General features: G+C 48.0%; 1 protein-coding gene across 1 annotated transcript in view; it reads left to right on the top strand.

Annotated features, from left to right (window-relative positions):
• Nucleotides 1-2,460: 2,460 nt before the first annotated feature.
• The window catches only part of LOC139424275 (sodium/mannose cotransporter SLC5A10-like), a 72,545-nt gene continuing 61,392 nt past the window's right edge, over nt 2,461-13,613 (top strand). Inside the window, exons 1-3 of the mRNA XM_071175965.1 lie at nt 2,461-2,809; nt 4,641-4,712; nt 5,917-6,021. Coding sequence (XP_071032066.1) covers nt 2,699-2,809; nt 4,641-4,712; nt 5,917-6,021 — 288 coding nt within the window. The 5' untranslated portion in view covers nt 2,461-2,698. The remainder of the gene's footprint in view (nt 2,810-4,640; nt 4,713-5,916; nt 6,022-13,613) is intronic.

The following is a 13,613-nucleotide window of genomic DNA, read 5'->3' as shown; positions in this document are numbered from 1 at the left end:
CCACCAGCCTCCTCTGGTCTGTTCTGTATTCCAGCCTCCGCTGGTCTGTTCTGTATTCCAGCCTCCGCTGGTCTGTACTGTATTCCAGCCTCCTCTGGTCTGTACTGTATTCCAGCCTCCTCTGGTCTGTACTGTATTCCAGCCTCCCCCACCAGCCTCCTCTGGTCTGTTCTGTATTCCAGCCTCCTCCCACCAGCCTCCTCTGGTCTGTACTGTATTCCAGCCTCCGCTGGTCTGTTCTGTATTCCAGCCTCCTCTGGTCTGTACTGTATTCCAGCCTCCCCGACCAGCCTCCTCTTGTCTGTACTGTATTCCAGCCTCCTCTTGTCTGTACTGTATTCCAGCCTCCCCCACCAGTCTCCTCTTGTCTGTACTGTATTCCAGCCTCCCCCACCAGTCTCCTCTGGTCTGTACTGTATTCCAGTCTCCTCTGGTCTGTACTGTATTCCAGTCTCCTCTGGTCTGTACTGTATTCCAGCCTCCTCTGGTCTGTACTGTATTCCAGCCTCCTCTGGTCTGTACTGTATTCCAGCCTCCCCGACCAGCCTCCTCTGGTCTGTACTGTATTCCAGCCTCCTCTGGTCTGTACTGTATTCCAGCCTCCTCTGGTCTGTACTGTATTCCAGTTGATGTATTTATTCTGTCAGCTGGATGATTGATGTTGAGCATGTTCACTTCTCCTGCCTGGTGTGTGTGTGTCTGTGTGTGTCTATGATGTGTGTGTGTGTGTGTGTGTGTGTGTGTGTGTGTGTGTGTGTGTGTGTGTGTGTGTGTGTGTGTGTGTGTGTGTGTGTGTGTGTGTGTGTGTGTGTGAGATTGATGGTGATGGCAGTGTGTGTGTGACGTCAGAGCCATCTGTTTCTCTCGCTAAAACACACTGACCAACGGATGTTACCTAGACACACAAACACACCAGAAGGGCCAGTAACCAGCAGGTATCCTAGTGGTTAGAGCGTTGGAGTAGTAACCAGCAGGTAGCCTAGTGGTTAGAGCGCTGGACTAGTAACCAGCAGGTAGCCTAGTGGTTAGAGAGTTGGACTAGTAACCAGCAGGTAGCCTAGTGGTTGGAGCGTTGGACTAGTAACCAGCAGGTAGCCTAGTGGTTAGAGCGTTGGACTAGTAACCAGCAGGTAGACTAGTGGTTAGAGAGTTGGACTAGTAACCAGCAGGTAGCCTAGTGGTTAGAGTGTTGGACTAGTAACCAGCAGGTAGCCTAGTGGTTAGAGCGTTGGACTAGTAACCAGCAGGTAGACTAGTGGTTAGAGAGTTGGACTAGTAACCAGCAGGTAGCCTAGTGGTTAGAGTGTTGGACTAGTAACCAGCAGGTAGTCTAGTGGTTAGAGCGTTGGACTAGTAACCAGCAGGTAGTCTAGTGGTTAGAGCGTTGGACTAGTAACCAGCAGGTAGCCTAGTGGTTAGAGGCAGGTAGCGTTGGTGAGAGTGTGTTGGTGGTGTCTGACTTGGGTCCACTCTGCTGACTGTTGATGGTGTCTGACCTGGGTCCACTCTGCTGACTGTTGATGGTGTCTGACCTGGGTCCACTCTGCTGACCGTTGGTGAGAGGCTGTTGATGGTGTCTGACCTGAGTCCACTCTGCTGACTGTTGATGGTGTCTGACCTGGGTCCACTCTGCTGACCGCTGGTGGTGTCTGACCTGGGTCCACTCTGCTGACCGTTGGTGAGAGGCTGTTGGTGGTGTCTGACCTGGGTCCACTCTGGTGGTGTCTGATCTGGGTCCACTCTGGTGGTGTCTGACCTGGGTCCACTCTGCTGACCGATTGTGGTGTCTGACCTGGGTCCACTCTCCTGACTGTTGATGGTGTCTGACCTGGGTCCACTCTGGTGGTGTCTGATCTGGGTCCACTCTGCTGACTGTTGATGGTGTCTGACCTGGGTCCACTCTGCAGACCGTTGGTGGTGTCTGACCTGAGTCCACTCTGCTGACTGTTGGTGGTGTCTGACCTGGGTCCACTCTGGTGGTGTCTGACCTGAGTCCACTCTGCTGACTGTTGGTGGTGTCTGACCTGAGTCCACTCTGCTGACTGTTGGTGGTGTCTGACATGGGTCCACTCTGCAGACCGTTGCGGGTGTCTGACCTGAGTCCACTCTGGTGGTGTTTGACCTGGGTCCACTCTGGTGGTGTCTGACCTGGGTCCACTCTGGTGGTGTCTGACCTGAGTCCACTCTGGTGGTGTCTGACCTGAGTCCACTCTGGTGGTGTCTGACCTGGGTCCACTCTGCTGACCGTTGGTGGTGTCTGACCTGAGTCCACTCTGCTCACACGAGCTTCATGTGTGACCTCCAACACACACACTCCATTACCTCCCAGCCAGCAGGTAGTGTGTGTGTCAGCGTGTTTCTCTAAACACACATTAGCAGAGGTGTTTAATCATCAATTGACACAATGTCCCCCGATCTCCTGCCCCTGTTCTCTCTCTCTCTCTCCTACTCGTTCTCCAAAGTGTCTGCAGCATTGGTCAGGTGTGGGGTTAGTGAATCAGTGGTCAGGTTTAGGGTTAGTGTACGTTGTGTCTGAAGCAGTGGTCAGGTCTGGGGTTAGGTATGTGTGTGTGTTAGGGTTAGGTGTGTGTTAGGGTTAGGTGTGTGTTAGGGTTAGGTGTGTGTGTTAGGTGTGTGTGAGTGTGAGTGTTAGGTGTGTGTGTTAGGTGTGTGTGTGTGTTAGTGTGAGTGGTCAGTAATGGCGTCCAACTCCACCACCCAGTTCTTTGCTCTGTCCCAGTCCTTCAGTATCTCTGACATCATCATCATCGCTGCTTACTTCCTGCTCAACGTAGCCGTCGGCATCTGGGTGAGACTTACCTAATACTGTCTGTCTGTCTGTCTGTCTGTCTGTCTGTCTGTCTGTCTGTCTGTCTAACGATCTGTCTGCCTGTCTGTCTGTCTGTCTAACGATCTGTCTGTATGTCTGTCTGTCTAACGATCTATCTGTCTGTCTGTCAGTCTAATGATCTGTCTGTCTGTCCTGTCTGTCTGTCTAACGATCTGTCTGTCTGTCTGTCTGTCTGTCTGTCTGTCTGTCTGTCTGTCTGTCTAACGATATGTCTGTCTGTCTCACGATCTGTCTGTCTGCCTGTGTCTGTCTGTCTGTCTGGCTAACGATCTGTCTGTCTGTCTCACGATCTGTCTGTCTGTCTGTGTCTGTCTGTCTGGTGTGTGTAACTATGGAACTCTGTCTGGTGTGTGTAACTATGGAACTCTGTCTGGTGTGTGTAACTATGGAACTCTGTCTGGTTTGTGTTACTATGGAACTATGTCTGGTGTGTGTAACTATGGAACTCTGTCTGGTGTGTGTGTAACTCTTTGTAACTATGGAACTCTGTCTGGTTTGTGTTACTATGGAACTATGGCTGGTTTGTGTGTAACTCTGTGTAACTATGGAACTCTGTCTGGTGTGTGTGTAACTCTGTGTAACTATGGATCTCTGTCTGGTGTGTGTAACTATGGAAACCCGTTTCTGGTGTGTGTGTAACTCTTTGTAACTATGGAACTCTGTCTGGTTTGTGTTACTATGGAACTATGGCTGGTGTGTGTGTAACTATGGAACTATGTCTGGTGTGTGTGTAACTCTGTGTAACTAATGAACTCTCTCTGGTGTGTGTAACTCTGTGTAACTATGGAACTCTGGCTGGTTTGTGTGTAACTCTGTGTAACTATGGAACTCTGTTTGGTGTGTGTAACTCTGTGTAACTATGGAACTCTGTCTGGTGTGTGTGTAACTCTTTGTAACTATGGAACTCTGTCTGGTTTGTGTTACTATGGAACTATGGCTGGTGTGTGTGTAACTATGGAACTATGTTTGGTTTGTGTGTAACTCTGTGTAACTATGGAACTCTGTCTGGTGTGTGTGTAACTCTGTGTAACTATGGATCTCTGTCTGGTGTGTGTAACTATGGAACTCTGTCTGGTTTGTGTGTAACTCTGTGTAACTATGGAACTCTGTCTGGTGTGTGTGTAACTCTGTGTAACTATGGAACTCTGTCTGGTGTGTGTGTAACTCTGTGTAACTATGGATCTCTGTCTGGTGTGTGTAACTATGGAAACCCGTTTCTGGTTTGTGTGTAACTCTGTGTAACTATGGAACTCTGTCTGGTTTGTGTGTAACTCTGTGTAACTATGGAACTCTGTTTGGTTTGTGTGTAACTCTGTGTAACTATGGAACTCTGTCTGGTGTGTGTTTAACTCTGTGTAACTATGGAACTCTGTCTGGTGTGTGTTTAACTCTGTGTAACTATGGAACTCTTGTAACTATGGAACTCTGTCTGGTGTTTGTGTAACTATGGAACTATGTCTGGTGTGTGTGTAACTCTGTGTAACTATGGAACTCTGTCTGGTGTGTGTAACTATGGATCTCTGTCTGGTGTGTGTAACTATGGAACTCTGTCTGGTTTGTGTGTAACTCTGTGTAACTATGGAACTCTGTGTAACTATGGAACTCTGTCTGGTTTGTGTGTAACTCTGTGTAACTATGGAACTCTGTGTAACTATGGAACTCTGTCTGGTTTGTGTGTAACTCTGTGTAACTATGGAACTCTGTGTAACTATGTAACTCTGTCAGGTGTGTGTAACTCTGTGTAACTATGGAACTCTGTGTAACTATGGATCTCTGGTGTGTTTTTCAGTCGTCGTGCAGGGTCAGCAGGAACACTCTGAGTGGATACTTCCTGGCTGGGAGAGACATGGCCTGGTGGCCGGTGAGTCAGATCTTAAAGTCTGTTACATCTGCTGTTGATCTCACAGTCCTCCATTTCCTGCTCTTCTTGTGGAAGATCGGAGCCGCTCTGTTTACCAGTTGTGTGTGTCTGTGTGTGGTGTTTGTGTGTGTATCTGTGTGTATCTGTGTGTGGTGTTTGTGTGTGTATGTGTGTATCTGTGTGTGGTGTTTGTGTGTGTATCTGTGTGTATCTGTGTGTGGTGTTTGTGTGTGTCTGTGTGTATCTGTGTGCGGTGTTTGTGTGTGTCTGTGTGTGTCTGTGTGTATCTGTGTGTGGTGTTTGTGTGTCTGTGTGTGTCTGTGTGTGGTGTTTGTGTGTGTCTGTGTGTATCTGTGTGTATCTGTGCGCGGTGTTTGTGTGTGTCTGTGTGTGTCTGTGTGTATCTGTGTGTGGTGTTTGTGTGTGTATCTGTGTGTATCTGTGTGTGGTGTTTGTGTGTGTCTGTGTGTATCTGTGTGCGGTGTTTGTGTGTGTCTGTGTGTGGTGTTTGTGTGTGTCTGTGTGTATCTGTGTGTGGTGTGTGTGTGTGTCTGTGTGTATCTGTGTGTATCTGTGTGTATCTGTGTGTGGTGTTTGTGTGTGTCTGTGTGTATCTGTGTGCGGGGTTTGTGTGTGTCTGTGTGTATCTGTGTGTATCTGTGTGTATCTGTGTGTGGTGTTTGTGTGTGTCTGTGTGTATCTGTGTGTGGGGTTTGTGTGTGTCTGTGTGTATCTGTGTGTATCTGTGTGTATCTGTGTGTGGTGTTTGTGTGTGTCTGTGTGTATCTGTGTACGGGGTTTGTGTGTATCTGTGTGTATCTGTGTGTGGTGTTTGTGTGTGTCTGTGTGTATCTGTGTATATCTGTGTGCGGTGTTTGTGTGTGTCTGTGTGTGTCTGTGTGTATCTGTGTGTGGTGTTTGTGTGTGTATCTGTGTGTATCTGTGTGTGGTGTTTGTGTGTGTCTCTGTGTATCTGTGTGCGGTGTTTGTGTGTGTCTGTGTGTATCTGTGTGTATCTGTGTGCGGGTTTGTGTGTGTCTGTGTGTATCTGTGTGTGGGGTTTGTGTGTGTCTGTGTGTATCTGTGTGTATCTGTGTGTGGTGTTTGTGTGTGTCTGTGTGTATCTGTGTGCGGGGTTTGTGTGTATCTGTGTGTGGTGTGTGTGTGTGTGTCTGTGTGTATCTGTGTGTGTATCTGTGTGTAGATCGGAGCCTCTCTGTTTGCCAGTAGCGAGGGCTCTGGTCTGTTCATCGGTCTGGCTGGAACAGGAGCTGCCGGAGGCATCGCTGTAGCTGGCTTCGAATGGAACGTAAGGACACACACACACACACACACACACACACACATACACACACACACACACACACACACACACACACACACACACACAGTGGTGCGTATTCATGGATGCCAATGGAAGCCAGGCTTCCCCAGAAAATGTTCCATGAAAAAAACATTTAAAATAATTTCTCTTCCATCTCTCTATGTTTTCATAATTGTCCTTCAATTCACAAGAGGCTGAATGTATCCCACCGGATGAAGCATCCCAGCGAGTGAAACAGATCCCCTCTGTCTCTGTATGTGTCCCCATCTATCTGATTCGGTCTGGTCATAAAGAGTATGACATCGTTGCTGCCCGAAGCATTGAAGGCAAGTGAAGCCAGCGAGCATTTGGCCTCCCTTGATAAAAACATTAATAAATAATCAGCGTTGAGCTCAACTGAATGGTCCTGGCACACCAAAACAACGTATCAGGGGAAGGCTTGTCTCCAATCACATCGAGAGAGAGAGATACGTCATCAATGGTCCTGGCACACCAAAACAACGTATCAGGGGAAGGCTTCTCTCCAATCACATCGAGAGAGATACGTCATGAATGGTCCTGGCACACCAAAACAACGTATCAGGGGAAGGCTTCTCTCCAATCACATCGAGAGAGATACGTCATGAATGGTCCTGACACACCAAAACAACGTATCAGGGGAAGGCTTCTCTCCAATCACATCGAGAGAGAGAGAGATACGTCATGAATGGTCCTGGCACACCAAAACAACGTATCAGGGGAAGGCTTGTCTCCAATCACATCGAGAGAGAGAGATACGTCATGAATGGTCCTGGCACACCAAAACAACGTATCAGGGGAAGGCTTCTCTCCAATCACATCAAGAGAGATACGTCATGAATGGTCCTGGCACACCAAAACAACGTGTCATGGAAGGCTTCTCTCCAATCACATCGAGAGAGAGAGATACGTCATGAATGGTCCTGGCACACCAAAACAACGTGTCAAGGAAAGGCTTCTCTCCAATCACATCGCATCAAAAGAGATACGTCATTGACAGAAACAACTTGAATCATTGCATCTCCTTGTGTTGTTGTCCTCCGGTGGCTAGCTAGCTAAAATGGTCCGTTTCCGAGTCCTCATGGGTGGCGCAGTGGTCTAAGCTGTGCCACCAGAGATTCTGGGTTCGAGCCCAGGCTCTGTCGCAGCCGGCCGCGACCGGGAGGCCGATGGGGCGGCGCACAATTGGCCCAGCGTCGTCCGGGATAGGGAGGGTTTGGCCGGTAGGGATATCTTTGTCTCATCGTGCACTAGCGGCTCCTGTGGCGGGCCGGGCGCAGTGCGCACTGACCAGGTCGCTAGGTGCACAGTGTTTCCTCCGACACATTGGTGCGGCTAGCTTCCGGTTTGGATGTGCATTGTGTCAAGAAGCAGTGCGGCTTGGTTTGGTTGTGTTTCGGAGGACGCATGGCTCTCGACCTTCGCCTCTCCTGAGTCTGTACGGGAGTTGCAGCGATGAGACAAGACTGTAACTACCAATTGGATACCACGAAATTGGGGAGAAAAAAAGGGGTACATTTTTTTTTCTTCAAAGGCTCAGTTTCCTAAATTACCCATGGGATGGATATAGGGATTTGGACTTGTGGTTTTACTTAGTTCTCTGTGGCCAATGATTATAACTGTGATTCTGATCCAACCATTAATTCATACATTGTTTTACCCCTGGTCTGAGAGGATGGGAGTTCAACATGTAGCTAGATGTAGAAGGCTGATGTTACCTAGCTAACGTTGGCCATGAATGGAAGTTAGGTTAGCGAGCTAGCATTTTAGCCAGGTAGCCTAGGACCACAAAAACGAAAAGCGTGTACTGTATGACAGAGTGAAAGACCGTTTAGGCAACATGAAAGAGAGGAGGATGGTGTTGGCGTTTCTCTACAGGTAGGGTGAGTCAATATGTTTTTCTACTTGCACAAACACACACACACACACACAGAAATCAGAACCATGGACAGTAACATTATATTTAGCTTAAGTTGATTGGACTAAATCGTTTTTGGTATCTTTAAGTTGTCATTGTATTAGACTAAGCAGAGCAGGAAGAGTGGTTGTAGGAAGAGTGGTTGTAGGAAGAGGGTTGTAGGAAGAGTGCTTGCTGGAAGAGTGGTTGTAGGAAGAGTGGTTGTAGGAAGAGTGGAGCTGGAAGAGTGCTTGCTGGAAGAGTGGTTGTAGGAAGAGTGGTTGTAGGAAGAGTGGTTGTAGGAAGAGTGGAGCTGGAAGAGTGCTTGCTGGAAGAGTGGTTGTAGGAAGAGTGGTTGCTGGAAGAGTGGAGCTGGAAGAGTGGTTGCTGGAAGAGTGGTTGTATGAAGAGTGGTGCTGGAAGAGTGGTTGCTGGAAGAGTGGTTGTAGGAAGAGTGGAGCTGGAAGAGTGGTTGCTGGAAGAGTGGAGCTGGAAGAGTGGTTGCTGGAAGAGTGGTTGTAGGAAGAGTGGAGCTGGAAGAGTGGTTGTAGGAAGAGTGGTTGTAGGAAGAGTGGTTGCTGGAAGAGTGGTTGCTGGAAGAGTGGAGCTAGAAGAGTGGAGCTAGAAGAGTGGTTGTAGGAAGAGTGGTTGCTGGAAGAGTGGTTGTAGGAAGAGTGGTTGCTGGAAGAGTGGTTGTAGATAGAGTGGTTGTTGGAAGAGTGGAGCTGGAAGAGTGGTTGTAGGAAGAGTGGTTGTAGGAAGAGTGGTTGTAGGAAGAGTGGTTGCTGGAAGAGTGGAGCTGGAAGAGTGGTTGCTGGAAGAGTGGAGCTGGAAGAGTGGAGCTAGAAGAGTGGTTGTAGGAAGAGTGGTTGCTGGAAGAGTGGTTGTAGGAAGAGTGGTTGCTGGAAGAGTGGTTGTAGATAGAGTGGTTGTTGGAAGAGTGGAGCTGGAAGAGTGGTTGTAGGAAGAGTGGTTGTAGGAAGAGTGGTTGCTGGAAGAGTGGTTGTAGAAAGAGTGGTTGCTGGAAGAGTGGTTGTAGGAAGAGTGGTTGCTGGAAGAGTGGTTGCTGGAAGAGTGGTTGTAGGAAGAGTGGTTGTAGGAAGAGTGGTTGCTGGAAGAGTGGTTGCTGGAAGAGTGGTTGTAGGAAGAGTGGTTGCTGGAAGAGTGGTTGTAGGAAGAGTGGTTGTAGGAAGAGTGGTTGTAGGAAGAGTGGTTGCTGGAAGAGTGGTTGTAGGAAGAGTGGTTGCTGGAAGAGTGGAGCAGGAAGAGTGGTTGTAGGAAGAGTAGTTGCTGGAAGAGTGGTTTATGGAAGAGTGGAGCTGGAAGAGTGGCTGTAGGAAGAGCGGAGCTGGAAGAGTGGTTGTAGGAAGAGTGGAGCTGAAAGAGTGGTTGTAGGAAGAGTGGAGCTGGAAGAGTGGAGCTGGAAGAGTGGTTGTAGGAAGAGTGGAGCTGGAAGAGCGGAGCTGGAAGAGTGGTTGTAGGAAGAGTGGAGCTGGAAGAGTGGAGCTGGAAGAGTGGTTGCAACAAAGGACAAGCAGCACGCAGACAGACAGAGCAACATATCAGCACGCAGACAGACAGAGCCACATATCAGCACACAGACAGACATAGCAAAATATCAGCACGCAGACAGACAGAGCCACATATCAGCACACAGACAGACAGACAGAGCAACATATCAGCACGCAGACAGACAGAGCAACATATCAGCACGCAGACAGACAGAGCAACATATCAGCACACAGACAGACAGAGCAACATATTAGCACGCAGACAGACAGAGCCACATATCAGCACGCAGACAGACAGACAGAGCAACATATCAGCACGCAGACAGACAGAGCAACATATCAGCACACAGATAGACAGAGCAACATATCAGCCCACAGATAGACAGAGCAACATGTCAGCACGCATTCAGACAGAGCAACATATCAGCACGCATTCAGACAGAGCAACATATCAGCACGCAGACAGACAGACAGAGCAACATATCAGCACGCAGACAGACAGAGCAACATATCAGCACACAGATAGACAGAGCAACATATCAGCATGCAGACAGACAGACAGAGCAACATATCAGCACGCAGACAGACAGACGGAGCAACATAGGACTGTTTTTCTCCCCTGAAACACAGACATCTGGCTCAGTAACAGCAGTTGTCCTCTTTGTGAGGAACATGCAGGCTGTTTTTTATCACATTGAGATGCAAACATGAGTCACTGAGTTACTGAGTAATTTACACTACCGTTCAAAAGTTCAGGGCCACTTACAAATGTCCTTGTTTTTGAAAGAAAAGCACATTTTTGGTCCATTTAAAATAACATCAAATTGATCAGAAATTACAGTGTTCCAATGGCCTGTTGTGTTTGCTAATCCAAGTTTATCACAGTGTTCCAATGGCCCGTTGTGTTTGCTAATCCAAGTTTATCACAGTGTTCCAATGGCCCGTTGTGTTTGCTAATCCAAGTTTATCACAGTGTTCCAATGGCCTGTTGTGTTTGCTAATCCAAGTTTATCACAGTGTTCCAATGGCCCGTTGTGTTTGCTAATCCAAGTTTATCACAGTGTTCCAATGGCCTGTTGTGTTTGCTAATCCAAGTTCATCACAGTGTTCCAATGGCCCGTTGTGTTTGCTAATCCAAGTTTATCACAGTGTTCCAATGGCCCGTTGTGTTTGCTAATCCAAGTTTATCACAGTGTTCCAATGGCCCGTTGTGTTTGCTAATCCAAGTTTATCGCAGTGTTCCAATGGCCCGTTGTGTTTGCTAATCCAAGTTTATCGCAGTGTTCCAATGGCCCGTTGTGTTTGCTAATCCAAGTTTATCGCAGTGTTCCAATGGCCCGTTGTGTTTGCTAATCCAAGTTTATCGCAGTGTTCCAATGGCCCGTTGTGTTTGCTAATCCAAGTTTATCACAGTGTTCCAATGGCCCGTTGTGTTTGCTAATCCAAGTTTATCGCAGTGTTCCAATGGCCTGTTGTGTTTGCTAATCCAAGTTTATCACAGTGTTCCAATGGCCCGTTGTGTTTGCTAATCCAAGTTTATCGCAGTGTTCCAATGGCCCGTTGTGTTTGCTAATCCAAATTTATCGCAGTGTTCCAATGGCCTGTTGTGTTTGCTAATCCAAGTTCATCACAGTGTTCCAATGGCCCGTTGTGTTTGCTAATCCAAGTTTATCGCAGTGTTCCAATGGCCTGTTGTGTTTGCTAATCCAAGTTTATCACAGTGTTCCAATGGCCCGTTGTGTTTGCTAATCCAAGTTTATCGCAGTGTTCCAATGGCCCGTTGTGTTTGCTAATCCAAATTTATCGCAGTGTTCCAATGGCCTGTTGTGTTTGCTAATCCAAGTTTATCACAGTGTTCCAATGGCCTGTTGTGTAAAAGGCTAATTGAAGGCAGATCTTAACTGTACACGCTAAACTCTCCGTGGTTTTAAATCAATAGTTGTTTAGTGGTCCCATAATGTCTGAAACATGAACCTTGCTTGACCTTGCTGTAGGTCATCTGACTGTTTGTTAGAAGCAAATGGCTTTGTGCACTTCACCGGACAGAGGTTGCTCTCTGCTTTTGAGATTAAACAAATGTGTGTCTTCTTATTGTCCCTGCCTTTAGGCCTTTAAATCACAGTGGCAAGGCCTTTAGGTCTGTTTATCACAGTGGCAAGGCCTTTAGGTCTGTTTATCACAGTGGCAAGGCCTTTAGGCCTGTTTATCACAGTGGCAAGGCCTTTAGGCCTGTTTATCACAGTGGCAAGGCCTTTAGGTCTGTTTATCAGTGGCAAGGCCTTTAGGCCTGTTTATCAATGGCAAGGCCTTTAGGCCTGTTTATCACAGTGGCAAGGCCTTTAGGCCTGTTTATCAGTGGCAAGGCCTTTAGGCCTGTTTATCACAGTGGCAAGGCCTTTAGGCCTGTTTATCACAGTGGCAAGGCCTTTAGGTCTGTTTATCCCAGTGGCAAGGCCTTTAGGCCTGTTTATCACAGTGGCAAGGCCTTTAGGTCTGTTTATCACAGTGGCAAGGCCTTTAGGCCTGTTTATCAGTGGCAAGGCCTTTAGGTCTGTTTATCCCAGTGGCAAGGCCTTTAGGCCTGTTTATCACAGTGGCAAGGCCTTTAGGTCTGTTTATCACAGTGGCAAGGCCTTTAGGCCTGTTTATCACAGTGGCAAGGCCTTTAGGTCTGTTTATCACAGTGGCAAGGCCTTTAGGTCTGTTTATCAGTGGCAAGGCCTTTAGGTCTGTTTATCCCAGTGGCAAGGCCTTTAGGTCTGTTTATCACAGTGGCAAGACCTTTAGGTCTGTTTATCACAGTGGCAAGGCCTTTAGGTCTGTTTATCAGTGGCAAGGCCTTTAGGTCTGTTTATCCCAGTGGCAAGGCCTTTAGGCCTGTTTATCACAGTGGCAAGGCCTTTAGGCCTGTTTATCACAGTGGCAAGGCCTTTAGGTCTGTTTATCCCAGTGGCAAGGCCTTTAGGCCTGTTTATCACAGTGGCAAGGCCTTTAGGCCTGTTTATCACAGTGGCAAGGCCTTTAGGTCTGTTTATCACAGTGGCAAGGCCTTTAGGCCTGTTTATCACAGTGGCAAGGCCTTTAGGTCTGTTTATCACAGTGGCAAGGCCTTTAGGTCTGTTTATCACAGTGGCAAGGCCTTTAGGCCTGTTTATCAATGGCAAGGCCTTTAGGCCTGTTTATCACAGTGGCAAGGCCTTTAGGTCTGTTTATCCCAGTGGCAAGGCCTTTAGGTCTGTTTATCCCAGTGGCAAGGCCTTTAGGCCTGTTTATCAGTGGCAAGGCCTTTAGGCCTGTTTATCACAGTGGCAAGGCCTTTAGGCCTGTTTATCCCAGTGGCAAGGCCTTTAGGTCTGTTTATCAGAGGCAAGGACTTTAGGCCTGTTTATCACAGTGGCAAGGCCTTTAGGTCTGTTTATCAGAGGCAAGGCCTTTAGGCCTGTTTATCAGTGGCAAGGCCTTTAGGTCTGTTTATCAGAGGCAAGGCCTTTAGGTCTGTTTATCACAGTGGCAAGGCCTTTAGGCCTGTTTATCAGTGGCAAGGCCTTTAGGCCTGTTTATCAGTGGCAAGGCCTTTAGGCCTGTTTATCACAGTGGCAAGGCCTTTAGGCCTGTTTATCAGAGGCAAGGCCTTTAGGCCTGTTTATCACAGTGGCAAGGCCTTTAGGTCTGTTTATCCCAGTGGCAAGGCCTTTAGGCCTGTTTATCACAGTGGCAAGGCCTTTAGGTCTGTTTATCACAGTGGCAAGGCCTTTAGGCCTGTTTATCAGTGGCAAGGCCTTTAGGTCTGTTTATCACAGTGGCAAGGCCTTTAGGCCTGTTTATCACAGTGGCAAGGCCTTTAGGTCTGTTTATCACAGTGGCAAGGCCTTTAGGCCTGTTTATCAGTGGCAAGGCCTTTAGGTCTGTTTATCACAGTGGCAAGGCCTTTAGGCCTGTTTATCAGTGGCAAGGCCTTTAGGTCTGTTTATCACAGTGGCAAGGCCTTTAGGCCTGTTTATCACAGTGGCAAGGCCTTTAGGCCTGTTTATCACAGTGGCAAGGCCTTTAGGCCTGTTTATCACAGTGGCAAGGCCTTTAGGTCTGTTTATCACAGTGGCAAGGCCTTTAGGCCTGTTTATCACAGTGGCAAGGCCTTTAGGCCTGTTTAT

The sequence above is a fragment of the Oncorhynchus clarkii genome, chromosome 13 (assembly GCF_045791955.1).
Source record: "Oncorhynchus clarkii lewisi isolate Uvic-CL-2024 chromosome 13, UVic_Ocla_1.0, whole genome shotgun sequence".
Lineage (NCBI taxonomy): Eukaryota > Metazoa > Chordata > Actinopteri > Salmoniformes > Salmonidae > Oncorhynchus > Oncorhynchus clarkii.
The sequence above is the reverse complement of the archived record's forward strand: the minus strand, read 5'-3'. Positions and strand labels throughout refer to the sequence as shown.